The 23473-nt window shown below is 42.0% G+C and overlaps 1 protein-coding gene across 3 annotated transcripts in view; it reads left to right on the forward strand.

The window, feature by feature from the left end:
* Positions 1-23473, forward strand: part of LZTFL1 (leucine zipper transcription factor like 1) — a 97997-nt gene that overhangs the window by 30346 nt on the left and 44178 nt on the right. For all 3 annotated transcript variants that reach the window (XM_063450614.1, XM_063450613.1, XM_063450615.1), the window contains 3 exons: positions 12205-12276; positions 20276-20341; positions 22991-23068. In XM_063450614.1, the coding sequence (XP_063306684.1) occupies positions 12205-12276; positions 20276-20341; positions 22991-23068 (216 nt within the window). The remainder of the gene's footprint in view (positions 1-12204; positions 12277-20275; positions 20342-22990; positions 23069-23473) is intronic.

The raw sequence follows: 23473 nt of genomic DNA on the forward strand, positions 1-23473 counted from the left end.
GGTAACTTGTTTTTCTTTGGTTTTTACTATGTATTGGGGCTGATGTATACTGTAGTCATTTGCTGCCGCCCAGTGATGGGAGTGAGCGCAGGACTTTTCTTTCTGTGTGTGTGTGTGTGTATATTTATATATATATATATATATATGTGTGTGTGTGTGTGTGTGTGTGTGTGTATATATATATATATAAATAAAAAATGTGTTCTATTTAGCAGCATAAAAAATATGTAGAAATAAGTACCGTATATACTCGAGTATAAGCAGAGTTTTTCAGCACATTTTTTGTGCTGAAAAAACCCCAACTCTGCTTATACTCGAGTCACTGTCTGTATTATGGCAATTTACATTGCCATAATACAGACAATGGGGCTGTGGGGGCTGGCAGGAAGCTCTTACCTCTCCTGCCGCTCCTGTCAGCTCCCTCCTCCTCCACGCCGGTCCGGTCAGCACCTCTGTCAGCTCCCAGTGTAAGTCGGCAGAGGGAGCTGCACGGACCGGCGCGGAGGAGAAGGGAGCTGCAGGAGAAGTAACTGCTTCCAGCCAGCCCCCCTCCCCTGAACTGCCAATGCCACTGGACCACCAGGAAGTGAGAGCCCCCCTCCCTGCCATGTATCAAGCAGGGAGGGGGGACGAAAAAAATAAATAATAAAATCAAATATTAAAAATAATAATATTAAAAAAATATTAATAATAAAAAATTAATATAACAAAAAAATATTACAATTATAATAATTAAAAAATAATAATAAAAATTCCCACCCCCCACCAAGGCTCTGCATCACACACACACTGCACTCACACACACACTGCACTCACACACACACACTGCACTCACACACACACTGCACTCTCACACACACTGCACTCTCACACACACTGCACTCACACACACACACTGCACTCACACACACACTGCACTCACACACACACTGCACTCATACACACACACTGCACTCATACACACACACTGCACTCATACACACACACTGTAAATAAATATTCAATTAATATAATTTTTTAGGATCTAATTTTATTAGAAATTTACCAGTAGCTGCTGCATTTCCCACCCTAGTCTTATACTCGAGTCAATAAGTTTTCCCAGTTTTTTAGGGTAAAATTAGGGGCCTCGGCTTATATTCGGGTCGGCTTATACTCGAGTATATACGGTAAGTCTTAAAACATTCTAAATACAGGGATCACCTAAAACAATATAAAGTGTGAATAAAAGGTTAAAAATAAAAAATAATGCATTTTTTTGTTCTTATAATGATTTTTACACATCCAGTGTGTTGCGCCAACACACCTTTTCACTATTTTTGAAAAAATGTTTTTTACTTAAACCGGATTACCCTTACCTTACCCTAACCCTAAATAACACCTTATGCTAATATCAGTACTGATAATCAGAAGATGGATTTCTTAGTTAAAACTGTAGAGAGCGGTATATGATCACCCAGCCTTGGAGTTCTCCATTAATATAAAGCGTTGTATGCAGCGCTAAATTTGAGTGCTGCTTACAACTCATTAGTCAGTCTGTGGGCACTAAATACTGTTTGATGTTGCCTGAGGGAAGCCTCTACTCACACAGTAATGCATCCAATGGAGATTTAATGTTCATTCTGGGAACACTAAAAATGGATTTAACCCTGGTCACAACAAAATTAGGACATGTCAGTAGGTTCCAACGGTATTAAAGCCTCCCTTATACTTAGGGAGTAATGAAGCATCCTGATGTTGTGAAGGGACTATTTTTCAAACAGATTTTACAACACAGTTCTTAGCTTCTGCTCTGTTAATTGAACTTTAACCCCTTCCCGACCGGTGACGGAAATTTTCCGTCAACCTTGTCCTTCAGTTAAGGACCGTTGACGGAAAATTTCAGTCATTTACAAAAGTTAACCCCAGATCGCCGCAATTGCGGCGATCGCAGGGTTAACGGTGCTATGGTCTGCCTCTGTATTAGAGGCAGACCGGGAGCACCCGATCGGGCTGCCCCAGCTCATGTGCCCGCTCTGACAGCATGTGCTCAATGTACTTACCTTCTGCCTCCCTGCACTTCTGGGTTCTGTGTGAAGTGCAGGGAGACGGATCTTCACTGATCCCCCTGGTGGGAAAAAAAAATAAAATAAAGTTAAATCCCACCCCTCCTTTCCCCTGTTTTAATAAAATTAACCCCTTCCCTGCCAATTGATCACGGACTACAGTGATCAATTGGCAGGGTATACATTTTAATGTCATCTGATTTTTTTTTTTTTTTAACCCCTGAGGGTTAATTATTATTTTTTTTACCCCCAGGGGTTAAATTTATTGTATTAATTAATTTAAGTATTTAAAAATTATATATTTAGCTAGCTGGGATGGGTGGAAGTTAGTGGGGAATTGGGGAATTTGGTGTTAGGCTAACTAGGGGTTAACGTTATTTTTTTTTTAAAAATAAGCTTTAAAAAGGTAAAAAAAAATATTTTTTTTAACTGTTTTAGTAACGTTTAAGTAAAAAAAAAAAAATACCACCCCCCCTTTACCCAGTCTAAATACAAATTAACCCCTTCCCTGCCAGTTGATCACTGCCTACAGTGATCAACATACAGATCGCAGTATTATACTGTAATCTAATTTTTTTTTAACCCCCGAGGATTAACTTTTATTTATTTTTTTAACCCTCAGGGGTTCAATTTATTTAATTCATTTAAATATTTTATAATTATATATTTTGCTAGCTGGGGTGGGTGGGAGTTATGGGAAAATGGGGAATTTACTGTTAGTGCTGCTTACTGCTAGTTAGGGGTTAACGGTAAAAGAAAAGTTTAGAAAAAAATTTAAAAGTGTAAAAAAAGTTAAGAAAATGTAAAACATTTAATAAGTAAAAAAAAAAGTTTAAAAACGGGTTTTACAAAGTAAAAAAAGATTTACAAAGTAAAAAAATACATTAAAAAATGCTCATTACCACTACACTTGGTACAAGCTAGCGGAAAAATGATCCCACGCTAAGGTTCAAAATATGCCTTTTGAATTGCCCTGGGATGTCTTCTTTAAGAAATGGTATGCCTTTATGGGGTAATTGGATTATATAGCCTTGTAAAATACTCTAAAATGGGACATGGACACAGCGTAAAAATTCAAAGTTTGAAAAAAACTGGAAAGGCTGTGTCTCAAATGTGCCCCTTCAATGTCCACATATAGCTGGCAAAGGTACATACGGGGGTATTGCTGTACTCAGCCGACATAGTTGAGCAACATATGAAGTATTATACAGTCGTAGTACACATAAGGTTTGAAAAATATACTGCGCAAACTCACTTTGTGTGTCAAAAAGGCAGAAAAAATGCGTTTTACCACTACACGTGGTATAAGCTAGCGGAAAAATTATCCCACGCTAAGGTTCAAAATATGCCTTTTGAATTGCCCTTGGATGTCTTCTTTAAGAAATGGTATGCCTTTATAGTGTAGTTGTAATATGTAGCCTGCTCAAGTGCTCCAAAGTGGGACACGGACGCATCAAAACCCTCCATGAAAATTCACACTTAAAAACCTGAACTTGTCACGTCTCTTTTACAGCAGTGTAACTTCACAAAATAGTGTCTAGGTCATACATTGGGCATATTGTTTTACTCAGAAGGCTTAGCTGAGCATAATTTGGGGGGTTTGAACTTAGTGGCACATATGAAATGTACAAAATACCCAGCAAAAATGTAATCCATATGTAAAAAATGCCCAAAATTATATTTTACCACATACTTTGGCATATATTGGTGAAAAATGGGGGCATGTTAAAGCACAATATGCACCATATGAGATACCCTGAGGTGTCTACTTTTACAAATGGTAGGCCTTTGTGAGTTTTTTTTGAACAGTCAAACTGCTATAATACCCCAAATTGAAGCATTAGGCTCATTAAATCCGTCTCTCAAAATTCTACTGTGAATACTGAAAAGGACAGGTCTCCTATATGGCACTGTAGCTTCACGAAATAGTGCCAAAGACATACAATGGGGATACCGTTGTACTCAGCAGAAGTAACTGAACACATAATAACACCTTGTACAGGAATAGCACACACCAACTTTACAAAATACACATGAGAAGTTCTTTGTTATAAGTTTGTGTGCCAAAAACCCCAAAATACTAAATTTTACTCCAATATTTAGCAGAGATTGGCGGTGAAATGTCTACTTAGAAAGTGTCAAAACAACCTTAGGACAATAGCCTGTGATGTCTACTTTATATAAATATATACTTTTGTGTGGCAATTTTGTTTTCTTTTATGGCTATTAACCCCTTCAGGACGGAGCCAATGGTACACGTTCTGATCAAAACAAAACGTAAACAAAAACTGGAATTTGCGCTATATGTCTGTTCAACCATAATTCACCTCTTTCATATTAAATGCCCCCACACTTATTATATATCATTTTGTTCAGGAGAAACTGGGCTTTCATTTCATATAAAATATTTATATATGAAACAATTTATTATGAATAAAATAAAAAAAAATGAGAAATGTAAATTGTTTTTTTAATTTGTAGTTCCGCCTCACATTTTAGCTGTAAATGTCATAATACTGTTAGGTTTTACTGCAACAAAAGGCACATATTTGTAATCAGCGATGTCTCATGAGTACAACAGTACCCCCCATCAACAGGTTTTATGGTGTTTTGGAAAGTTACAGGGTCAAATATAGAACGTTCCATTTTCAAATTGAAATTTGCCAGATTACCGTATATACTCGAGTATAAGCCGACCCGAATATAAGCCGAGGCCCCTAATTTTATCCCAAAAAACTGGGAAAACTTATTGACTCGAGTATAAGACTAGGGTGGGAAATGCAGCAGCTACTGGTAAATTTCTAAATAAAATTAGATCCTAAAAAAAAATATATTAATTGAATATTTATTTACAGTGTGTGTATAATGAATGCAGTGTGTGCGTATGTGTGTGTGTATGAGTGCAGCGTGTGTGTATGAGTGCAGTGTGTGTATGAGTGCAGTGTGTGTATGAGTGCAGTGTGTGTGTGTATGAGTGCAGTGTGTGTGTGCATGAATGCAGTGTGTGTGTGTATGAGTGCAGTGTGTGTGTGCATGAATGCAGTGTGTGTGTGCATGAATGCAGTGTGTGAATGCAGTGTGTGCAGGGCCGGTGCAAGGATATTTGCCGCCGTAGGCAAAAAAAAATTTGCCGCCCCCTCCCCCCCCATATGTCCTGACTTCCCCTCCTCCTCCCTCAGTGGTCCTTACCTCCCCACCCCCGTGTTCCTTCACTTCCCCCCCCCAGTGGTCCTGACTCACCCCTCCCCTAGTGGTCCTTACTTCCCCCTCCCCTCCCATAGTGGTCCTTATCCCACCCCCTCCCTCTCATAGTGGTCCTTATCCCCCTTCTCCCTCCCATAGTGTTCCTTATCCCCCCCCATCCCTCCCATAGTGGTCCATATACCCCCCCCCTCCCTCCCATAGTGGTCCTTAACCCACCCCCTCCCTCCCATAGTGGTCCTTATACCCCCCCCCCCCCTCCCATAGTGGTCCTTATACCCCCCCCCCCTCCCATAGTGGTCCTTATACCCCTTTTTTTTATTATTAATTTTTTTTTTATTATTTATTTATTTATTTATTTTTTCGTCCCCCCTCCCTGCTTGATATATGGCAGGGAGGGGGGCTCTCCTTCCCTGGTGGTCCAGTGGCAGTTCAGTGGGGGGGAGGGGGGCTGGCAGAGCTGTAACTTACCTGTTCTGCAGCTCCTGTCAGCTCTCTCCTCCTCTGCGCCGTCCGTGCAGCTCCTTCTGTCAGCTCACAGTGTAAGTCTCGCGAGAGCCGCGGCTCTCGCGAGACTTACACTGGGAGCTGACCGAGGTGCTGAACGGACGGCGCAGAGGAGGAGAGAGCTGACAGGAGCTGCAGAACAGGTAAGTTACAGCTCTGCCAGCCCCCCTCTCCCCCGGTCTGTATTATGGCAATGCAAATTGCCATAATACAGACTCTGACTCGAGTATAAGCCGAGTTGGGGTTTTTCAGCCCAAAAAATGGGCTGAAAAACTCGGCTTATACTCGAGTATATACGGTAGTAATGTTACCTTTGAGACGGTGTGGTAGCCCAGGAAGGATAATTACCCCCATAATGGCATACCATTTGAAAAAGTAGACAACCCAAGGTATTGAACGTGGGGTATGTTTAGTCTTTTTTAGTAGCCACTTAGTCACAAACACTGGCCAAAGTTAGCGTTCATATTTGTTTTTGTGTGAAAAAAAGCAAAAAACTAATATTTGGCCAGTGTTTGTGACTAAGTGGCTACTAAAAATGACTGGACATACCCCATTTGCAATACCTTGGGTTGTCTACTTTTGCAAATGGTATGCCATCATGGGGGTAATTCTTATTCCTGGGCTACCATACGGTCTCAAAGGCAACATAACTAATCTGGCAAATTTCAATGTCAAAAAAATGAAATGCAAGCCTTATATGTGACTCTCTAACTTTCCAAAACACCATAAAACCTGTACATGGGGGGTACTGTTATTCTCAGGAGATTTCACTAAACACAAATATTAGTGTTTTAAAACAGTAAAACATATTACAACAATAATATAGTCCATAAAAGTGCCGTTTGTTTGTAAAAAAAATGCAAAAAACGTCACTTTTACTTAAAATATCATCGTTGTAATACAATTTACCAGTTTGAAACACTAATATTTGAGTTCAGCAAAGTCTCCTGAGTAAAACAGTACCCCCTATATACAGGTTTTATGGTGTCTTGGAGAGTTACAGGGTCAAATATAGTGCTTGCGAATTAAATTCTCTGCACTTTCTCCCTGTGTTGTCAGGCATGTCAATCAAATTTTAATTAATCAAATGACATAATTATGTTAAAAAATTACTTAAATATACACGTAGAATTTTAATATATATGCATTTATAGGTATTTAAATTCTACGTGTATACAAATGTTATCTTTTATGTAATTATATGTATTTATATATATATATATATTTGCGGTTATTTGTATTTTATATATAGATAGATATAAATAGAATGTCATTCTAAGTGTATTCTGTTTCCAATATATATATATATTAATAACAAAATACAGTTAGAATGAAATTACACATGAATATATAATTTATTTGAAATTTTGTTTCAATATTTTATTTATTTTATTTATTTATTATTGTAATTATACGTGTATATATATATATATATATATATATATATATAAATACTTTTATTTTATTTTAACATGTGTATTTCATTTTTTTTTATACTTTCCTACCAGCAGGGGGACTGTCTAATATTTTAGACACCCCCCTGCTGGCAGATCCATAGCCAGCTATAGGGGGCCATGTGATCGCTCTTTGAGAGCGATCACATAGCCCCCGGGGGCCTCATTTGCCGGAGGGGGGCTGCCTGGGCTCTCAGGCAGCCCCCCAGAAGAGTACGCCGGACCTCCAGGGGCTGCAAGCCGTTACGGCGTTCTATGCCGCCGCAACGGCTTTAAAGCCGCGACGGCATAGAACGCCGTAACAGCGTTAAGGGGTTAAGCTTACAAGACAAACATACCAAATTCTAAAATCGCTCCATATTAAAAGTTTATTTTACTCCTTGTGCTTTGTGACCTGTAACTAACAAAAAAAAAAACAGAAAATCCCAGACACATTATATATTCTGTAAATCAGAACAACTAAATTAATTTATTTTTAATTACTTTCTTTAACCTGCACTAATTAGGCACACATTATTATTGCAAAAACTGTACAAAAAACACAAAATTTTTCATTTTATTTGCATTTTTCTGTATTTTTTTTAATAATAAATAAGCATTTATATATATATATATATATATATATATATATATATATATATATATGTTACATCAAATTAAAGCCCTTTCTGTCCTCTAAAAAACAGTATATAATATGCGTCGGTGCAATAAACGAGAGAGATGCAAATTGAAGTTGAACGCATACAGCAAGAAAATGCAAAAATTGCTTGTGTCATTAAGCGTAAGACAAGCTTCTGAAGCTGTGTCCTTAAGGGGTTAATAATGTGCAGGGGACTACTGCAGATTTTAGCAACCTATTAACAGAGCAAAGATAAACACACTGTGCAGTTAGAGAGGATAAAAAAAATAAAAATAAAATAAAGGTACCGTGTAAGTCACAGTCAGGGCTGGATGAGTTTGGGTTGCCTAAGCAAACAGTTTTAACTCCTAAATAGCCAAGAATTGAGCTGTGAGCCTTCAAGTACATGATCCATAGATCTAAACCACTTCATTAAACTAAAGTTTTGGTGGTGCTTAGATTGGTGTTTTTGTTTTGTTTTGTTTTTTTAAAGGTTCATTGTTAAACATTGTAAATATATACTCCTTTGTACAGCATATTCTTGTAGATTATATTGCTGAATCACATTTAAAGTAACACTCCAAGCACCATAACCATTACAGCTCGTTGTAATGGTTTTATTGTCAGGAGTGTCTTTGCACCCTTCCCCTATTGTAAATTGTATTTTGAACAATGTAACTTTTTAAAAAATAATATCAGGAAGTATTACTTCACTGAGAGGGTTGTGGATGCATGGAATAGCCTTCCAGCTGAAGTGGTAGAGGTTAACACAGTGAGAGAGTTTAAGCATGCATGGGATAGGCATAAGGCTATCCTAGAATTAAGATAAGGTCAGGAACTAATTAAAAGTATTTGGAAATATTGGGCCTACTAGATGGGCCGAATGGTTCTTATCTGCCGTCACATTCTATGTTTCTATGCTACCTGGGGTCTGCAGTACTCTACTTCCCACCTCCACTACTATTACCAGTGATCTATTAGTTCCTACGCAGGCTAGTTCATTGGGTAGGTGTAATAAGCTGATGCTGGGGGGCGGAGTCTAGCTACTGAAGCGATCAGACGCATGGCAGAGGAGCTCCGGGAAGAAAAGAGCAAAAACAGTCGATAAAGGTGGGATTCATCACCCTACTCACACATCAGGGGGTACCCCTACATCCCCCAATCCACATGGGCCGCAAAACAAAAAAACAAAAGCCCGACAAGCCTCGGCAGGGCATGAACATTGGGGACTTATGAAAACAGGCTCTCAGCGCCCCAGGCCCCAATATGGCATCCCTACATGGCGGCTGCTCTGACTTTGAAGATGGAACATTGGACGAAGCAGAGGAGGAGTATTTAGCAGAGCCGCGGGGGCCCTCAACGGCACCACAGATACCTCCGCCGCCCACGGCGGCCTCCACGCCGGTAACAATGGAAGCGATCGGCAGGCTAATGGAGGACCACCATCGAAAAATTTAGGCAGAGGTGGCCGCAATCCGAGACGACCTACGCGGTCTGTCTAGCAGATTGGGAGTGGTAGAAAACCACTCTAACACCCAGGCCACTCATATCAAGGAGCTGAAATGGGCGGTCTCAGAGCTTCAACAACGAAACCTCCTCACGGAACGAAAGCTCGACGCCCAGGAAGATAAACGGCGCCAAAACAATCTGAAAGTGCAGGGAGTAGCAGAAGACATCTCAGAAGCTGAACTGCCGCACTTCACTAGGCGACTACTAACTGCACTTCTAAACCGCAAAACGGCTAAAGCGACCCAAATAACCGGTATATTCCGTATACCAAAATCAATCAAGGCTCCAACTTCAGCTCCTGGAGACCTGATTATTCAATTTCTCAGCCGCACGGACAAAGCAGCAGTACAAGCAGCCATCAGAGGCCAACCAACCTACCTCTTTGAAGATATGGAGCTCTCCTTCTACGCAGATCTCTCGGGAGGAACGTTGGCTTGGAGGAGGGCACTGAGACCATTCACTTCCCTACTACGCACACACCAGCTCCGGTACCGCTGGTGCCCAGTTAACACACTGCACATCACCAAAGGAGAAGCAATGCATGCGATACACGCAGGGCCGGCCTTAGGCATTTGGGCGCCCTGTGCAAAAAAATCTTCACAGCGCCCCCCCCCCCCTTCCCGTCCCCCCCTCCCCCACTCCTTACCCCTTCCCACACACACACACACGCAGACAGTCACACACACGCAGACAGTCACACACACGCGTAGACAGTCACACACACACACACAGGCAAACAGACACACACACATACACACACACAGTCAGACACACACTCACTAACAGACAAACACACTCACAGACACACACTAACAGACACAGACACACACACACTAACATACACACAGACACACACTAACAGACACACACTAACATACACACACACACTAACAGACACACTAACATTAACATACACACACATACTAACATACACACACTAACAGACACAGACACACACTAACATACACACTAACATACACACACTAACAGACACAGACACACACTAACATTACCCCCCCCCCCCCACCCACCCCCCCCGCCTCCTTACCTTTGGGAATGCTGGGGGGGGGTCTCTTCCTCCCTGGTGGTCCAGTGGCTGCTGGGCGGTCGGGCGGCGCTGGCGGGCGGGCGGCTGGCGAGGGAGCACTTCCTCTGAGCTGTATGCTCAGCTCCCTCGCGCGCTGCAGAGTGAGGCTGGGAGCCGGAATATGACGTCATATTCCGGCTCCACCTCCCAGCCACACTGTGCGGCGCGCGAGGGAGCTGAGCATACAGCTCAGAGGAAGTGCTCCCTCGCCAGCCGCCCGCCAGCGCCGCCCGACCGCCCAGCAGCCAGGCATGTCTGTTAGCCGCAAGGCTAACAAGACATTTGCCTTGGGCATTTGGGGGCGGCTTTTTTTGCCGCCCCCTGGAAAATGCCGCCCAAGGCAAATGTCTTGTTAGCATTGCGGCTAACAGACATGCCGTGTGAGCTATGCGGCCGCAGGGCGCCCCCTGCACCATGGCGCCCTGTGCGGCCGCACAGCTCGCACACCCCTAAGGCCGGCCCTGGATACACGACATGCAAGAAGCAGCAGCAGCACTGAGAGACTTAGATCTCCCTTTGGACTCCCTCGGAAGGGCGATACCTGCAACCTCTCGAGGCCTTGACCCGGTACACGTAGCTGAATTCAAGCCTAGACAGAGAGCCACGGAGACCTATGTGGCGGCCACGACCTGAGCCTGACAGGCCCCTTACCGGGACACTATTTTCTATTGTATAGTCGAATTACAACTTTATTTTTTTATTTTATTTTATATTATACAAATATAAAACCAAGTGGGGATCAATAGGACGGCGGACGACTCACACCCAGACTACATTACCGCCATCACGACCCCTCACCACAATAAATGGAACCGGAACCCGACCCGGACCACACAGACAGTCCCCTGGTAACATTGCTCCCCCGACCCAACCCCTCCCTACCATACCTTGAGGTACCCCAGACGCAGCATACAACAAGACGAGGACCTAAACCCGTCTGGCCAGAACTAGACGGACAGACACTCACTACTGACCCATATAGCCCAGCCCCAGACTGGTAAACATTGCCTAACACGACTTTCTAACTCTGCCTTACTTTAACCTACCACACGTCACAGAGACCTCAACGTCTACTCCTCAACGACTGCTTAACTTGTATAAGTCTTATCACATGCTACAACCGATATTAGCATGTTCCCTCATAATTTACAGCTACTGTAAATATCAACGTGACTCAGCAATATTTCCAGCCCTACAGAGCCCTACAGCCCATGTAGGTACAGCATAACATACTTATCTGTAGCCCAACAGGTCCTATGCAAGAGACACTCACGATCTATAGTCACAAAAAAACAGGCAGGCAAGAGTCTCACACAATACCTTGTACATACTATAAGCACGAGAAGTTAATCCAGTTTACTCCTATACTACTCAACACCGCCCAGGTGCGATTTTGTACCAGCTTCAGGGAGCTGATGTTTGTTCAACCTATATGCATGACTTTATTTTATTTTAACTTTCGCTTGTTTCACGTAGTCAAACTACATACTAGCTACTCGCACTAGAACCGACCTCACTTATTATTATAAATTGTGCAACAATTACCATGTACCCCAATGTTATAACTGTCGTTGAAGCGTACTTGGATTGCCGTTGGGGCACCACATACGCGTTGTTATATCTATATGCACTACAAAAATAAAGAAAAAATAATAATGATGCTTTCAGCCAGCGATATACACATTTTGTGTGTGTTTGTGTGTGTGTATATGTCATTAATTCAGGCTTTAAAAACAGTATCACAATCTATTTCTCCCTCCCCCCCCCATATAATTATATTTTTAGGCAACTGCTGAGCTAATTAAACCGAAACTTGCTCCAATCTGTGAAGGTGGGTCTTCTGAACTGCTCAACAAGGTATGTAGAACTTTGACTTTTATTTGTATAAATTATTTTATTAATAGAGAAAATCCATTTAATGCATGAAAGAAAACAAGTTAAATCTGATTGTGCAAAAACAAAGTGGTAAACCGCGCTACACGATAATAGGAGATAATTTAAACAAAAATGTACATACATACAAGTGGTCCCAGTATTGAGGTAGTAGATATAAACCTTAAAAGGATAAAAATAGAAACAATAGTGCAATATGCCAATGTATAATAGTACAATAGTGTAATAATTCAAAAAGCCAGTAGGAGGACCAACTCACACTTTCCAGAGCTGCTAAGAGCTCTGCTGAATAGCGCCTGGACGGTATGATCCCCGTCTAAGGATATGGTGGTGGTATCTGGTATCCGAGGCTCCACAGACGTATATACAATAAAAGCACAAAGAGAATCCAATAGTGTATTATGTATATATAAATAAGTAAAAGGCAAAGGGTAAATACCCTACTTACAATTTCCAGAGCACTAAACCTGCTCTGGTGGTGAGTGCTTGTGGTGGTATAATCCCCACCAAGGGATATAAGCAGGATCCAAGGTGCACAGGAATGAGAGGTAGATCAAGAGCTGGAAACAAACTGCAATTTTATTATTAAAATAAAAAAATCTTTGAATATAAAATCTCCAATAAAAATTGCACCTTATTTGGTGTCCTTAAATATTGCAATCCCACATAAGGATAACAAATAAGGGCGTTATCTACTAAACAACTGAATTAGGAAAAGGTTTTTTTTTTTAATTCATCTTTTAGCTGTTTAGTTGATAATTCTCTAAATTGGTGTCCTTATGTGAGATTTCCATATTTAAAGATACCAAATTAGGGTTCTGTTTAGCAGATAGCTCCCTTATCCTTATTTGGTGTCCCTAAATATGGCAATCCCACATAAGGATAGCAAATAAGGGAGTTATCTGATAAACAAAGATCGACGTTAAGGAAGTCAGCTAGCCCACGAACAAGAAATCTGGGTGGCTAATGTGAATTTGTGAATTGTTGACTGATGCCAACGTGCACTGCATGCTGCCAATGGCAGCACATTACCCCATCCCTTAGTGAAAAGTTTTAGTGCCCCCCCCCAGTTTGGATTGTGGTATCTTACCCCCTATATATTGTTCCTATGTGTCTATGTATCTGCATGCGTGTCAGTGTGTATTTAGGTGTGTGTATGTGTATATGTGCATACATCTCAGAATCTCGCCAACACTACACACAAATACAACCCTGCATTTCAGCGTCACCATTATATATAACCACAGCACTGCCTTCAAAAACCACACTACATAAAAATGCATGCCTGCATTCAAACGCCAACACCACATACAGACACACATCCTACATTCACTCAAACATACTCCATACAAAAACATGCTTACATTTAAAAGCATAAACACTGCTTAGTACTAAATACATAAATAAAATTAAAAAAAAATTGTGGTTGCTTTTTTTTTTTTTTTTTTTTTTAAATTCTTTATTTTTGACAATGCAGTAGGAGATAGACAATTTTCAAAAGGCATGTATACATATTTGCATTATGAGGCATACATTCAAGTAAAGCAGAGGGTTATCCATACTGCACTGTTGTTTTTTTGTTTTAAAAAGACAAATGAAAACATAGTAAAGGTCAAACGTGAAATGATCTCAGCCAGTGAGGCAATATTTGGGGATCATCATCTCTTACAGTGGGTGAGTGGGTCTGGTAGTGGGACAGCGAGACTCCCTATGTGTCAGCTAGGCGTGAGAAACATTGAGTAATGAGCCGATGGGTTAAGGCTGTCTATGTGGGCATCTTATATGAATAAGAAGGTGGCGTCAGAACGGAGCTCAGTTGGTGTTGTCCCCAGGATGCAAACTTGTTGTACTGATGCGTGTCAGGTAGTGCCCTGTCAGGGGTATCTCCTCTCCTGGTCGTCCAGGGCAGGATGGGGGGGGTGGGGAGGGGCTGTTACTTACACGGCGTGTCCGTGCGTAGAAGTGTAAATGATGTGAGTGTCAACGGGAGCTAACTAGTCGCAGGTAGTAGTCATGACGGTCGGGTCAAGGTGGCCGTTGAAAAACAAGAGTAAGACATAAAAACATTTAACCAAAATAAAATGAGCAGTCGACTTTAACCTTAGTCATCTAAAAAACAGAGTTCATGCGATGAGCCTGGTGGGTCAGGTGTCTAAGCGTCCAATGGTGGCGGGGTTGGAAGGAACCCAATAGGCCCTCGAGGCGGGTGTCTCCGCGTCCATGGAGCAGTGCATTATCGTGGGTAAAACTTGTGCATACAACAGAGCAATAAAGCTTTGAACTAAAGTAAAACCGAGTTAAGTTCAGCAGGTGCCCCCGTCAAGGGCGTTCAGGTAGGGGCCGCATTCCGTGAAGCGCGGGCCGTTCCTTTCGGTACAAAAGTCACTGCCGTTGCCGGATTCCATTCGTGTGTCGTGGATGGCATGTGGGGTTGTTGTAGGGAGTCCGTGGGGAGACCCAGAGGGACGAGGTGTGCCTCCGCCTCCTGCAAGTCCTTAATAAGGTATGTTTTATCGTTCAGGGTTACCTGGAGTTTGTGCATGCCGTCCAGCACCACTCCTTTGGCCTGTTTCGGCGGGAGTAGTTTGCAGATTAGGCGCCGCATGAGGTGGGGAAGTTCAGACTCCGGGACCATCTCCGCAATGCCTCTCACTTTCAAGTTTTGGGCGCGGCGTGAGTCTTCTATTGCCGCCATATGCTGTTCCAGTTGCAGATGCTTTGTTTGTAATGTTTTTACCTCCTGTTGGAGCGTGGTAACAAGCTTCGAGTGGTTGCGGCAGTCCTGTTCCGCTGTGCTCATGCGGTGCGTTAGGCCCTGAATATTTTTTTTCATGTCGGCCATGTCTGACTGAAGGTTGCCGCGAAGCTCGGCCAGCAGCTCCCTCATTTCTGCCTTGGTGACCGGGGCAGTGTCTGGTGTTGGTTGGGGCTGCGGCGGGCTGCGCACTGCAGGCGGGCATGCTTCTGCAGGGTCGGAGAAATCTTCGTCGGAGTCGACTAAGCCTTCCATGTAGGTATCCAAGTCTGGCTCCATAGCGCCACGTGCTCGCCGCCAGAGATCCCCTATGCTGGCACCCGGCCGGGGCATATCTGATTTTGGCTTTTTGTTTTTCCTGCCCATTATAGCGTTGTCTGTAGTAGTAGGTTAGCCTTAATGTCTTTTTGGGGGAGTAAAATATTCGAATTTTGCTCGTTTTGTGGTTGTAGATCACGGAGCTCTACTGAGATGCGACCAGTCAGCTCGGCTGTTCTGTGGTTGCTTTTTACATTTTAAAGTTGGGGGGTGGAGGGGGGGGTGCCAAAAATAGGACCCGCCCCGGGTGCCAAATGCTCTAGGTACGCCCCTGACCCCACCCATTAACAAAATGTTTGTAATTAATACAGTTGCATTTATTTTAAACGTATACATTTTTCTCTGTCCCATATCCCCCTTTTCTCTGCCCTAGGCTCTCTGCTTCTCCCCCGCCACAGGCTCTCCCTGCGTATCCTCTGACTCAGGCCTTACCTGTTCTCCTCTGCCCTAGGCTCCCCAGCTACTATTCTGCCGCAGACACACCTAAACAAACACTGACACACATATAGATTCAGATACACACCCTGGCACACACACCTGCAGATACACACACTTACATACATACAGGTACAGATGTACAGACACAATGATATACAAACATACAGATAAAACACTGACATACAGACACACAAAAAACATACATACATATACACGGATACAAACATTGACACACATGCAGATACACATATACACACACTGACACACATGCAGGTACACATATACTTAATCTGACACAGATACCCACACTGACACACATGCAGATACAGATATTAAATGCATCTGTGTGTAGTATTTTTATCTGTGTGTCTGTATCTGTATGTGTGACGGACCGCTGGCACTCCGACTGAGTACCTCCGCCAATCGATGCTCCTAGTGCTCGCTGAGGACTCCAAGCACTCCAACCGACACCATCAGCACTGCAGACCCCACTTCCAGCGATGCAGCTGCGCCGGGGTCTCGCCGTCTCCACCCACCCTGGACCCAAGGCTAGGGTCCAGCTTCCAGTGGGTGAACCTCTCTTTCCCCAGAGAGCAGGAACAGGAACAAGCTTTTAGCAGAGCTTAGTGATCATACCCCGGGGAGTATAGTGATTATAGCAATCCCCAGAGTGTAGTTCTCCAATCCCCCAAACATGAGCCGAAACTTTATAAAGGTACAAGATGATCTGATTTTAATGACCATACACTGGCTTTTATGCAAGTCCCCATGCAAGGGGACATCCCACAGGGTGGGACACAGTACAACCAATCATTTACATGAAAACCGTAAAACACACCCAGCACCAACATACAATCCCTCCCCTCTGCCTGTGATATAATTACTGAACACAATGGGTTAATGTAATTTATCACAGGCAGGAAAAATACACTTTTTATACATATACTGTAACTTTAAAAATATGCATCATATTCACATAAAACATACCTATTCAGAAACAGCATACTTTAAATATAAACATAACCAAAAATCATACAAATCCCCCCAGTAGATAAAACGTTAGCTGGGAGTCCTTTATGACCGACCGCAAGCACATTTTCCTGCCCAAAACAGTTCCATAGATTTGGGCTGTGCGGTCGGTCTATTTTACACTGAAAAATGACTAAGTCCCATTCGAATGCACGAACGGCATCGTTCGTGCATTTAGCTTAGTATAGCCGTGAGTTCAATAGCGGGCCAGCTTCCCAAAAGTCACAGTATGTCCCCAGATGGTTCTTAAAGGGCCAGCAGCAGCACAACACAAATCAATTATGCCCAAATCTTGTATTTAAAGGGCCAAACCTCCCAGGGACCATAATCACATGGCAAAAGGCTGGCAAGTAGTCCTCTCCAGGCACAAGTGGCAAAGGTTAATTTCGCCACAGTATGTCTGTGTGTCAGTGTGGGTATCTGTGTCTGTGTGTGTCAGAGTATGTATATGTGTGTCATCTATTTGTGTCGTATGTATATATGTGTCTGTTTATCTGAATGTGTGTCAAGATGTGTATTTGTTTGTCAGGGTGTCTGTGTTTCTAGGTGTGCATCTGTATGTGTGTCAGGGTATGTACCCTTAAGTTGTGTCAGTCTATTTATATATGTATCTGTGTGTCAATGTGTGTGAAACTTACCTTTCTTTAATCGATTCCTCGATCTGTTCTTCATTTCTTCCTGTCTGCTCTAGTTTTTTTTTTAACAAATAAGACATAGTAGGGACTATTTGTCTCATGGAGGTTTCCTACGCCTGACTATCTCTGACCAGCAGAGGAGCAAAGCGTGCTTAATTTCCTGTGGTCAGAGAAATTTTCCCACAATTCTTACCTTTCCTCTGTGTTCCCGCGATGCTTCCTTTCACTTTTCCCGAACTTCCTGTCATTTAGACAGAACGCTAACGAAACTGCCGAATTGCATCCTAACAGAATGAGAACAGTTTCTCCATTCGTGTTAGGATGCATTTCGGGACTTTGTTCGTATCGGAAATTACCAATACTAAGTAAAGATTACTTGGTGTTAGTAAATTCTATCCCTACTCGCTATACCGCGAGTAGGGGCATGCCTATTAAATAAACAAAAACAAAAAACTAGTACCCCCTCTCCCGAGCCCCCACCCGTGCCGTGCGAGTGGGGGCTCTTAAACTGAAGGGGGGACCTAGGGCCCCCCACCCCAAAGCGCCGGGTTGGGGGCCATAAATGAGAATGGTTGGGGGGACCTATTGTCCTCCCCCCCCCCCCACCTCTGAACGCTAGGTGGGGGCTCTAAATGAAAAAGGGTGGGGGACCTACTGTCCTCTCCCCCCTCCCCCGGCCCCCACCCCAGAGCGGCGGGTGAGGGCCCTAAATGAAAACGTCCCCTTCCCCACAAGGTGACTAGGGGTCCCCAAGCCCCTAGTCAACCCCCCACCCAAAACAAAAATTAATAAACCCCTACCAAGCAACTTCGAGGTGTCTTTCTATTGCTCTTGCAGATACTAGTATATTTTTTTTCCAAGATAATATTTAATATTTATTAGGCAAATCACCAACTAAAACGTCAGCACGATTTATAAAGGCTTCATTAATATATTCATCATCTTTAAAAAGTTTCCGTTTTCTTGCTACACACTGAGTAATTTTATATCTACAGTCAGTAGCTTTATTCTTTGCTGAATATACTTTTTTTTATATCCAGAAACTGTTCTTTTTATGCCTTCCATTTTTTTTCCTCCATGTCATTAAATGATGCATGCCAAAATCAAGTGTTAAAAGACATTTATAAACCAAACAGCACTATCAATGCATAATGCACACATAATGCATATTTCTCTTACTCCCTCTTTTTATCTTAAAGGGACACTAGTCACCCAGACCACTTCAGTTCAATGAAGTGGTCTGGGTGCCAGGTCCCTCAGGTTTAAACCCTTCACATGTAAACATAGCAATTTCAGAGAAACTGCTATGTTTACATAGCAGGGTTAATCCAACCTCTAGTGGCTGTCTTCCTGACAGCTGCTAGAGGCGCTTCCTCTACGCTGGATGTGAAATTCGCTTCCAGCGTGCAGAACGTCCATAGGAAAGCATTGATAAATGCTTTCCTATGGACTATTAGAATACACGCGCGGCTCTTGCCGCTCATGCACATTCCGCTCCACTCGGGAGCTGACGTCGGCGGGGGAGGAGAGGTCACCAGCACCGAGGGAGCCCGGCGCTGGCTTAATGTAAGTAACTGAAGGGACTTTTAACCCTTCAGTGCCACTGGAGGGGGACCCTGAGGGTAAGGGTCCCCAAAGGATGACATAGTGTCAGGAAAACGGGTTTGTTTTCCTGACACTAAAGTGATCCTTTAAGTTTTTGAACACATTTATTTGTGATTCCTAACTATCTTTTTTTATTATTCAAATTTGTGTCAATATGCTCCTTTACTGTCAGACTCGACAAACTTAAGATGACACTGAAATGAAATTCCAGTATCACCAAAATATATCAAGACAAAGTGAGGACTATTTTGTCTCATGGGCTAAGCCTAAATTGACAAAAATTTACAACAGTCTGATCTGCTGTCAACGTTTGTAAATTTCCACAATTGTCTCTAGTGACAAAAGGTGCGTGGAAAAAGGTTTCTTCTTGCGCATTGCTCAACTTTGCCCTAGCTACCAAAAGAAGATAACTGCAGAGTACTAAAGCTAAATATAGTTCCTTTGAACAGCATCACTAGGGCTGTCACACATTATGCAGGTATGTTTCCTTTGGTGACAGGACAACCGTTGCCTCAAAATATTTTTTTAATATAATGTACTTCCACAAAGTTTAAATAAAAAAAAAAAAATGTATGAAGTGTATATATAAAGTAAAAAAAAAAAAAAAAGCGAAAAACTCATCCCTACATTTTAGTATGTGACCGGATCCTTCAGCCATATATATGCATCTTTGGTTTGACAGTGTTTGAAGACTAACACGTAGTCTCTATAGTCTTCCCTGCCTATGTGCATGGAGTAAAGCAGGAAGACCACAGAGGCTGTCAGTTTTCAAACATTTTCTGACCAAAGGTGCATTTACATGGCTGAAGGATCCTGTCACATACTAAAATGTAGGGATGAGTTTTTCGCTCTTTTTTTCATATACATCATGAAAGAATTCTTATAGCAAAAAATTCACTAAACATAGATATTTACTTACGAGAGCATTGTCTAGAATACAAAGTGAATTCAGCTATTTTAATCTAAAATTTGAAATGCACTTTGAATTCCCGACAGCACTCACTTTAGTGAATAACCCTGTAAGATGCATAATTGCAGCATCGACTAGTAATTTATGAACCCTAACAACTGAATTTGTTTCTTTTCTTTGAAAATGTATTATGCAATATTTGAAAATGTGCACATTTATAGTTTGAAAAATAATTGTAACTAAGGCATTTTTTTAACATTATTATTTCTAAAGGAAATTGTGCGACTTCATGAAGAAAATGAAAAACTCAAGGCACGCTTAAAAACAATTGAGACTCAGGCAAGTAAAACATAATGCATCTGATAATTTGTGTGATAAATAAAGATATACATATATGTGTACTAGTGTACAAAAGTTTTAGGCGGGTGTGAAAAAAATGCTGTCAAATAAGTATGTTTTCAAAAATAGAAATGTTAATAGTTTATTTAAAATGAAAAGTGAGTGAACAATGTAGAGAAATCCAAGTCATATTAATATTTGCTGACTACACCATTTACGTTTAATACAGCGTCGCTTTTTCTAAGTACACTTGCACAAAGTCAGGGATTTTGTAGGCATATATAGTCAGGTGCGTAATTAAACAATTACACCAAATAGGTGCTAATGATCACGTTCACAAAGTGGGCTTCAATTCCATTGCGGTGGCATGGAACATCCTAACGTTTTGGTGTGATCATAGTTAAATCCCTGCTACTACTAGGTAGACTCAGGAATCAATCGATACCTTGAGCTTCTCTCTATCAGCTTGGGTTATATAGAGTTGCCCCAGATTGACAGACGAGCTGCCTATGGCGTTCAAAGTACTTCATACAGCCCTTGTAATCACTGTGTCTGAACTATTGCGCTAGGCCTCTGTAATTCTCAGATGTCAGTGTTCAGTGTTAGAACTCAAGGATTTGATAAGACCCTGACAGGGTCTCCCTGTCGACCGTGATCATAGTGTGATCGGCAGAGGCACTGTGCTGGAGCTGCAGCATGAAAGGGAGCTATTCCTCTCATGCTGCAAACAGTCAGTAGATTGCAATCACAGACCACTCTCTACTGTTTTAAAAGGGATTTCAGAAGAGGGAATTCCTCTGGGATAGAGTTAGTGCTAGTATAGGGCAAGGGTCAAAGCTGGGTTATATTTAGGAAAATTGTAGGATTAAGGTTACGGCAGTGGTTCACAAACTTTTTAGGTTCAAGGCGCCCTTAAAGGAACACTATAGTCATCTAAATTACTTTAGCTAAATAAAGCAGTTTTAGTGTATAGATCATTCCCCTGCAATTTCACTGCTCAATTCACTGTCATTTAGGAGTTAAATCACTTTGTTTCTGTTTATGCAGCCCTAGCCACACCTCCCCTGGCTATGATTGACAGAGCCTGCATGAGAAAAAAAAACTGGTTTCACTTTCAAACAGATGTAATCTACCTTAAATAATTGTATCTCTTGCTCTCTAAATTGAACTTTAATCTCATACAGGGGGTCTTGCAGAGTCTAGCAAGCTATTAACATAGCAGGGGATAAGGAAATCTTAATTAAACAGAACTTGCAATAAAGAAAGCCTAAATAGGGCTCTCTTTACAGGAAGTGTTTATGGAAGGCTGTGCAAGTCACATGCAGGGAGGTGTGACTAGGGTTCATAAACAAAGGGATTTAACTCCTAAATAGCAGAGGATTGAGCAGTGACTATACACCAAAACTGCTTCATTAAGCTAAAGTTGTTCAGGTGACTATAGTGTCCCTTTAATATTTCAATATTTTTCCAAGGCGCCCCAAGTCACAACAATTTTCTAGGTTGTATATATGTGCAGCGATGCAGCATATACTGGGCCCCTGTTCTGCAAAAAGGCTTTCCGTTCAGGTGCAGAGCCAGGACCTAATCTTGAGAGGGGCACTGGTAGATTATTTAAAGAAACAATATGCCCTGTAGTGGTTATGGTGCCCTCCTAGGGTAAGTAGTCAAACTGTTTAAGAACAGTTTGACAACCTACCTGGGATCTGCCATGATGAGGGCTGTAGTAGGGATAGGGGCAGTAGTGTGTGTGTGTGTGTGTGTGTTGCATTGTGTGACTGTATGAGGGATGGGGGGGGGGGAGGAGAGTTATTGTGGGTCTGTGGTTTAGGAGGGGAGATTAATATTAAAGTGTGTGTTTTTTTTTTTTTTTTTTCTTACCTTTGCCTGGGATGGGGGACAGTACCAATCTCTGGCTGTCCGGTGTAGAAGCCCTGGTGATCCCAGTGGTGAGTGAACTCTAACCTGCAGCTCCTGAGGCTGGAGTTCACTTGGGGAGTTGCCATGGTAACCATGGCAACGCTCCGAGCTCGTGAGAGGAGGATCTGGCCGAGCTGCAGGTTAGAGCTCCCACGGGACCTCTCTCTCGCTCTCTCTCCCTCTCCCTCCCTTGCCAGCTGCCATCATTACATGCTAGCGGGCCGGTGAGGGAGATCTCTGGTCCTCCAGAGCCGGCAGGCATGATCATAGCATCAGGAAAATATTTTGCCGCGCCCTGGCATACAGTTTGGGAACCACTGGGTTACAGGTAAGGTTAGGAAAAGTGTACCAATAGTTTATTGTAAGCATTGATTACCAAAAATGACTTTATATCCTAGACATAACTTGGTATTTAGCAGTCTCAACCTGTACATTTATAGAACTGTGATCAACTCCTGTGTTTGGAACTTAAAAAAATAATAAACTTCATTGCCATGTGTGTTGCCCTAATTTTTAATAGCTCTAAACAATTAACTTAATATTCCTAAGGTATCTATCTGACATTTAATTGCTCGTAATATGTGAGTGAATGGAAGGGTTATTCATTTTCTTTTAATGTGGGTTGAGGTCCTGCCAGAAAGGATCACAGCAGCCAGAGTTACTGATTTTGTTTTGAGTAACCATTTAAGTTGTTTTGTCCTTAACATTATTTATATTTTTTTCTTTGTGAAGGCAACTAGTGCATTAGATGAAAAGACCAAAGTTGAGCGTGCAATGAAAGACTTGCAGAAAATTCAGGATGTACAGAAGGTAAATTTATGTGTGTGTGTATGTGTATATGTACATATATATATATATATATATATATATATATATATATATATATATATAATATTTCGTATTAAATGGAGATTATATATATCTAGAATCTCCATTTAATAAGAACTCCTATGTGTTTGTAAAGGTCTACAAACTGAAATTAAATGCAGAAATCCATATTGCTCTATCCAGAAAATGAGCCCCCATCTATAGTGTATGTCCGCACCCCCTTGCAATGGTTAAAAAAAATAAAGAAATATATCACATAACTCTTTTTTGTATCCCATGCTGCACTCTCTGCAGCTCGCCTTGGCTGAGATCATCAAGTTTGATCATCTCAGCCAATCCAATGCCTTTGGGAGGCTAGTGAGAATGCACAGCAAAACATCAAATTGT

This window comes from Pelobates fuscus, chromosome 4, assembly GCF_036172605.1.
Source record: "Pelobates fuscus isolate aPelFus1 chromosome 4, aPelFus1.pri, whole genome shotgun sequence".
In the NCBI taxonomy this organism is placed as follows: Eukaryota; Metazoa; Chordata; class Amphibia; order Anura; family Pelobatidae; genus Pelobates; species Pelobates fuscus.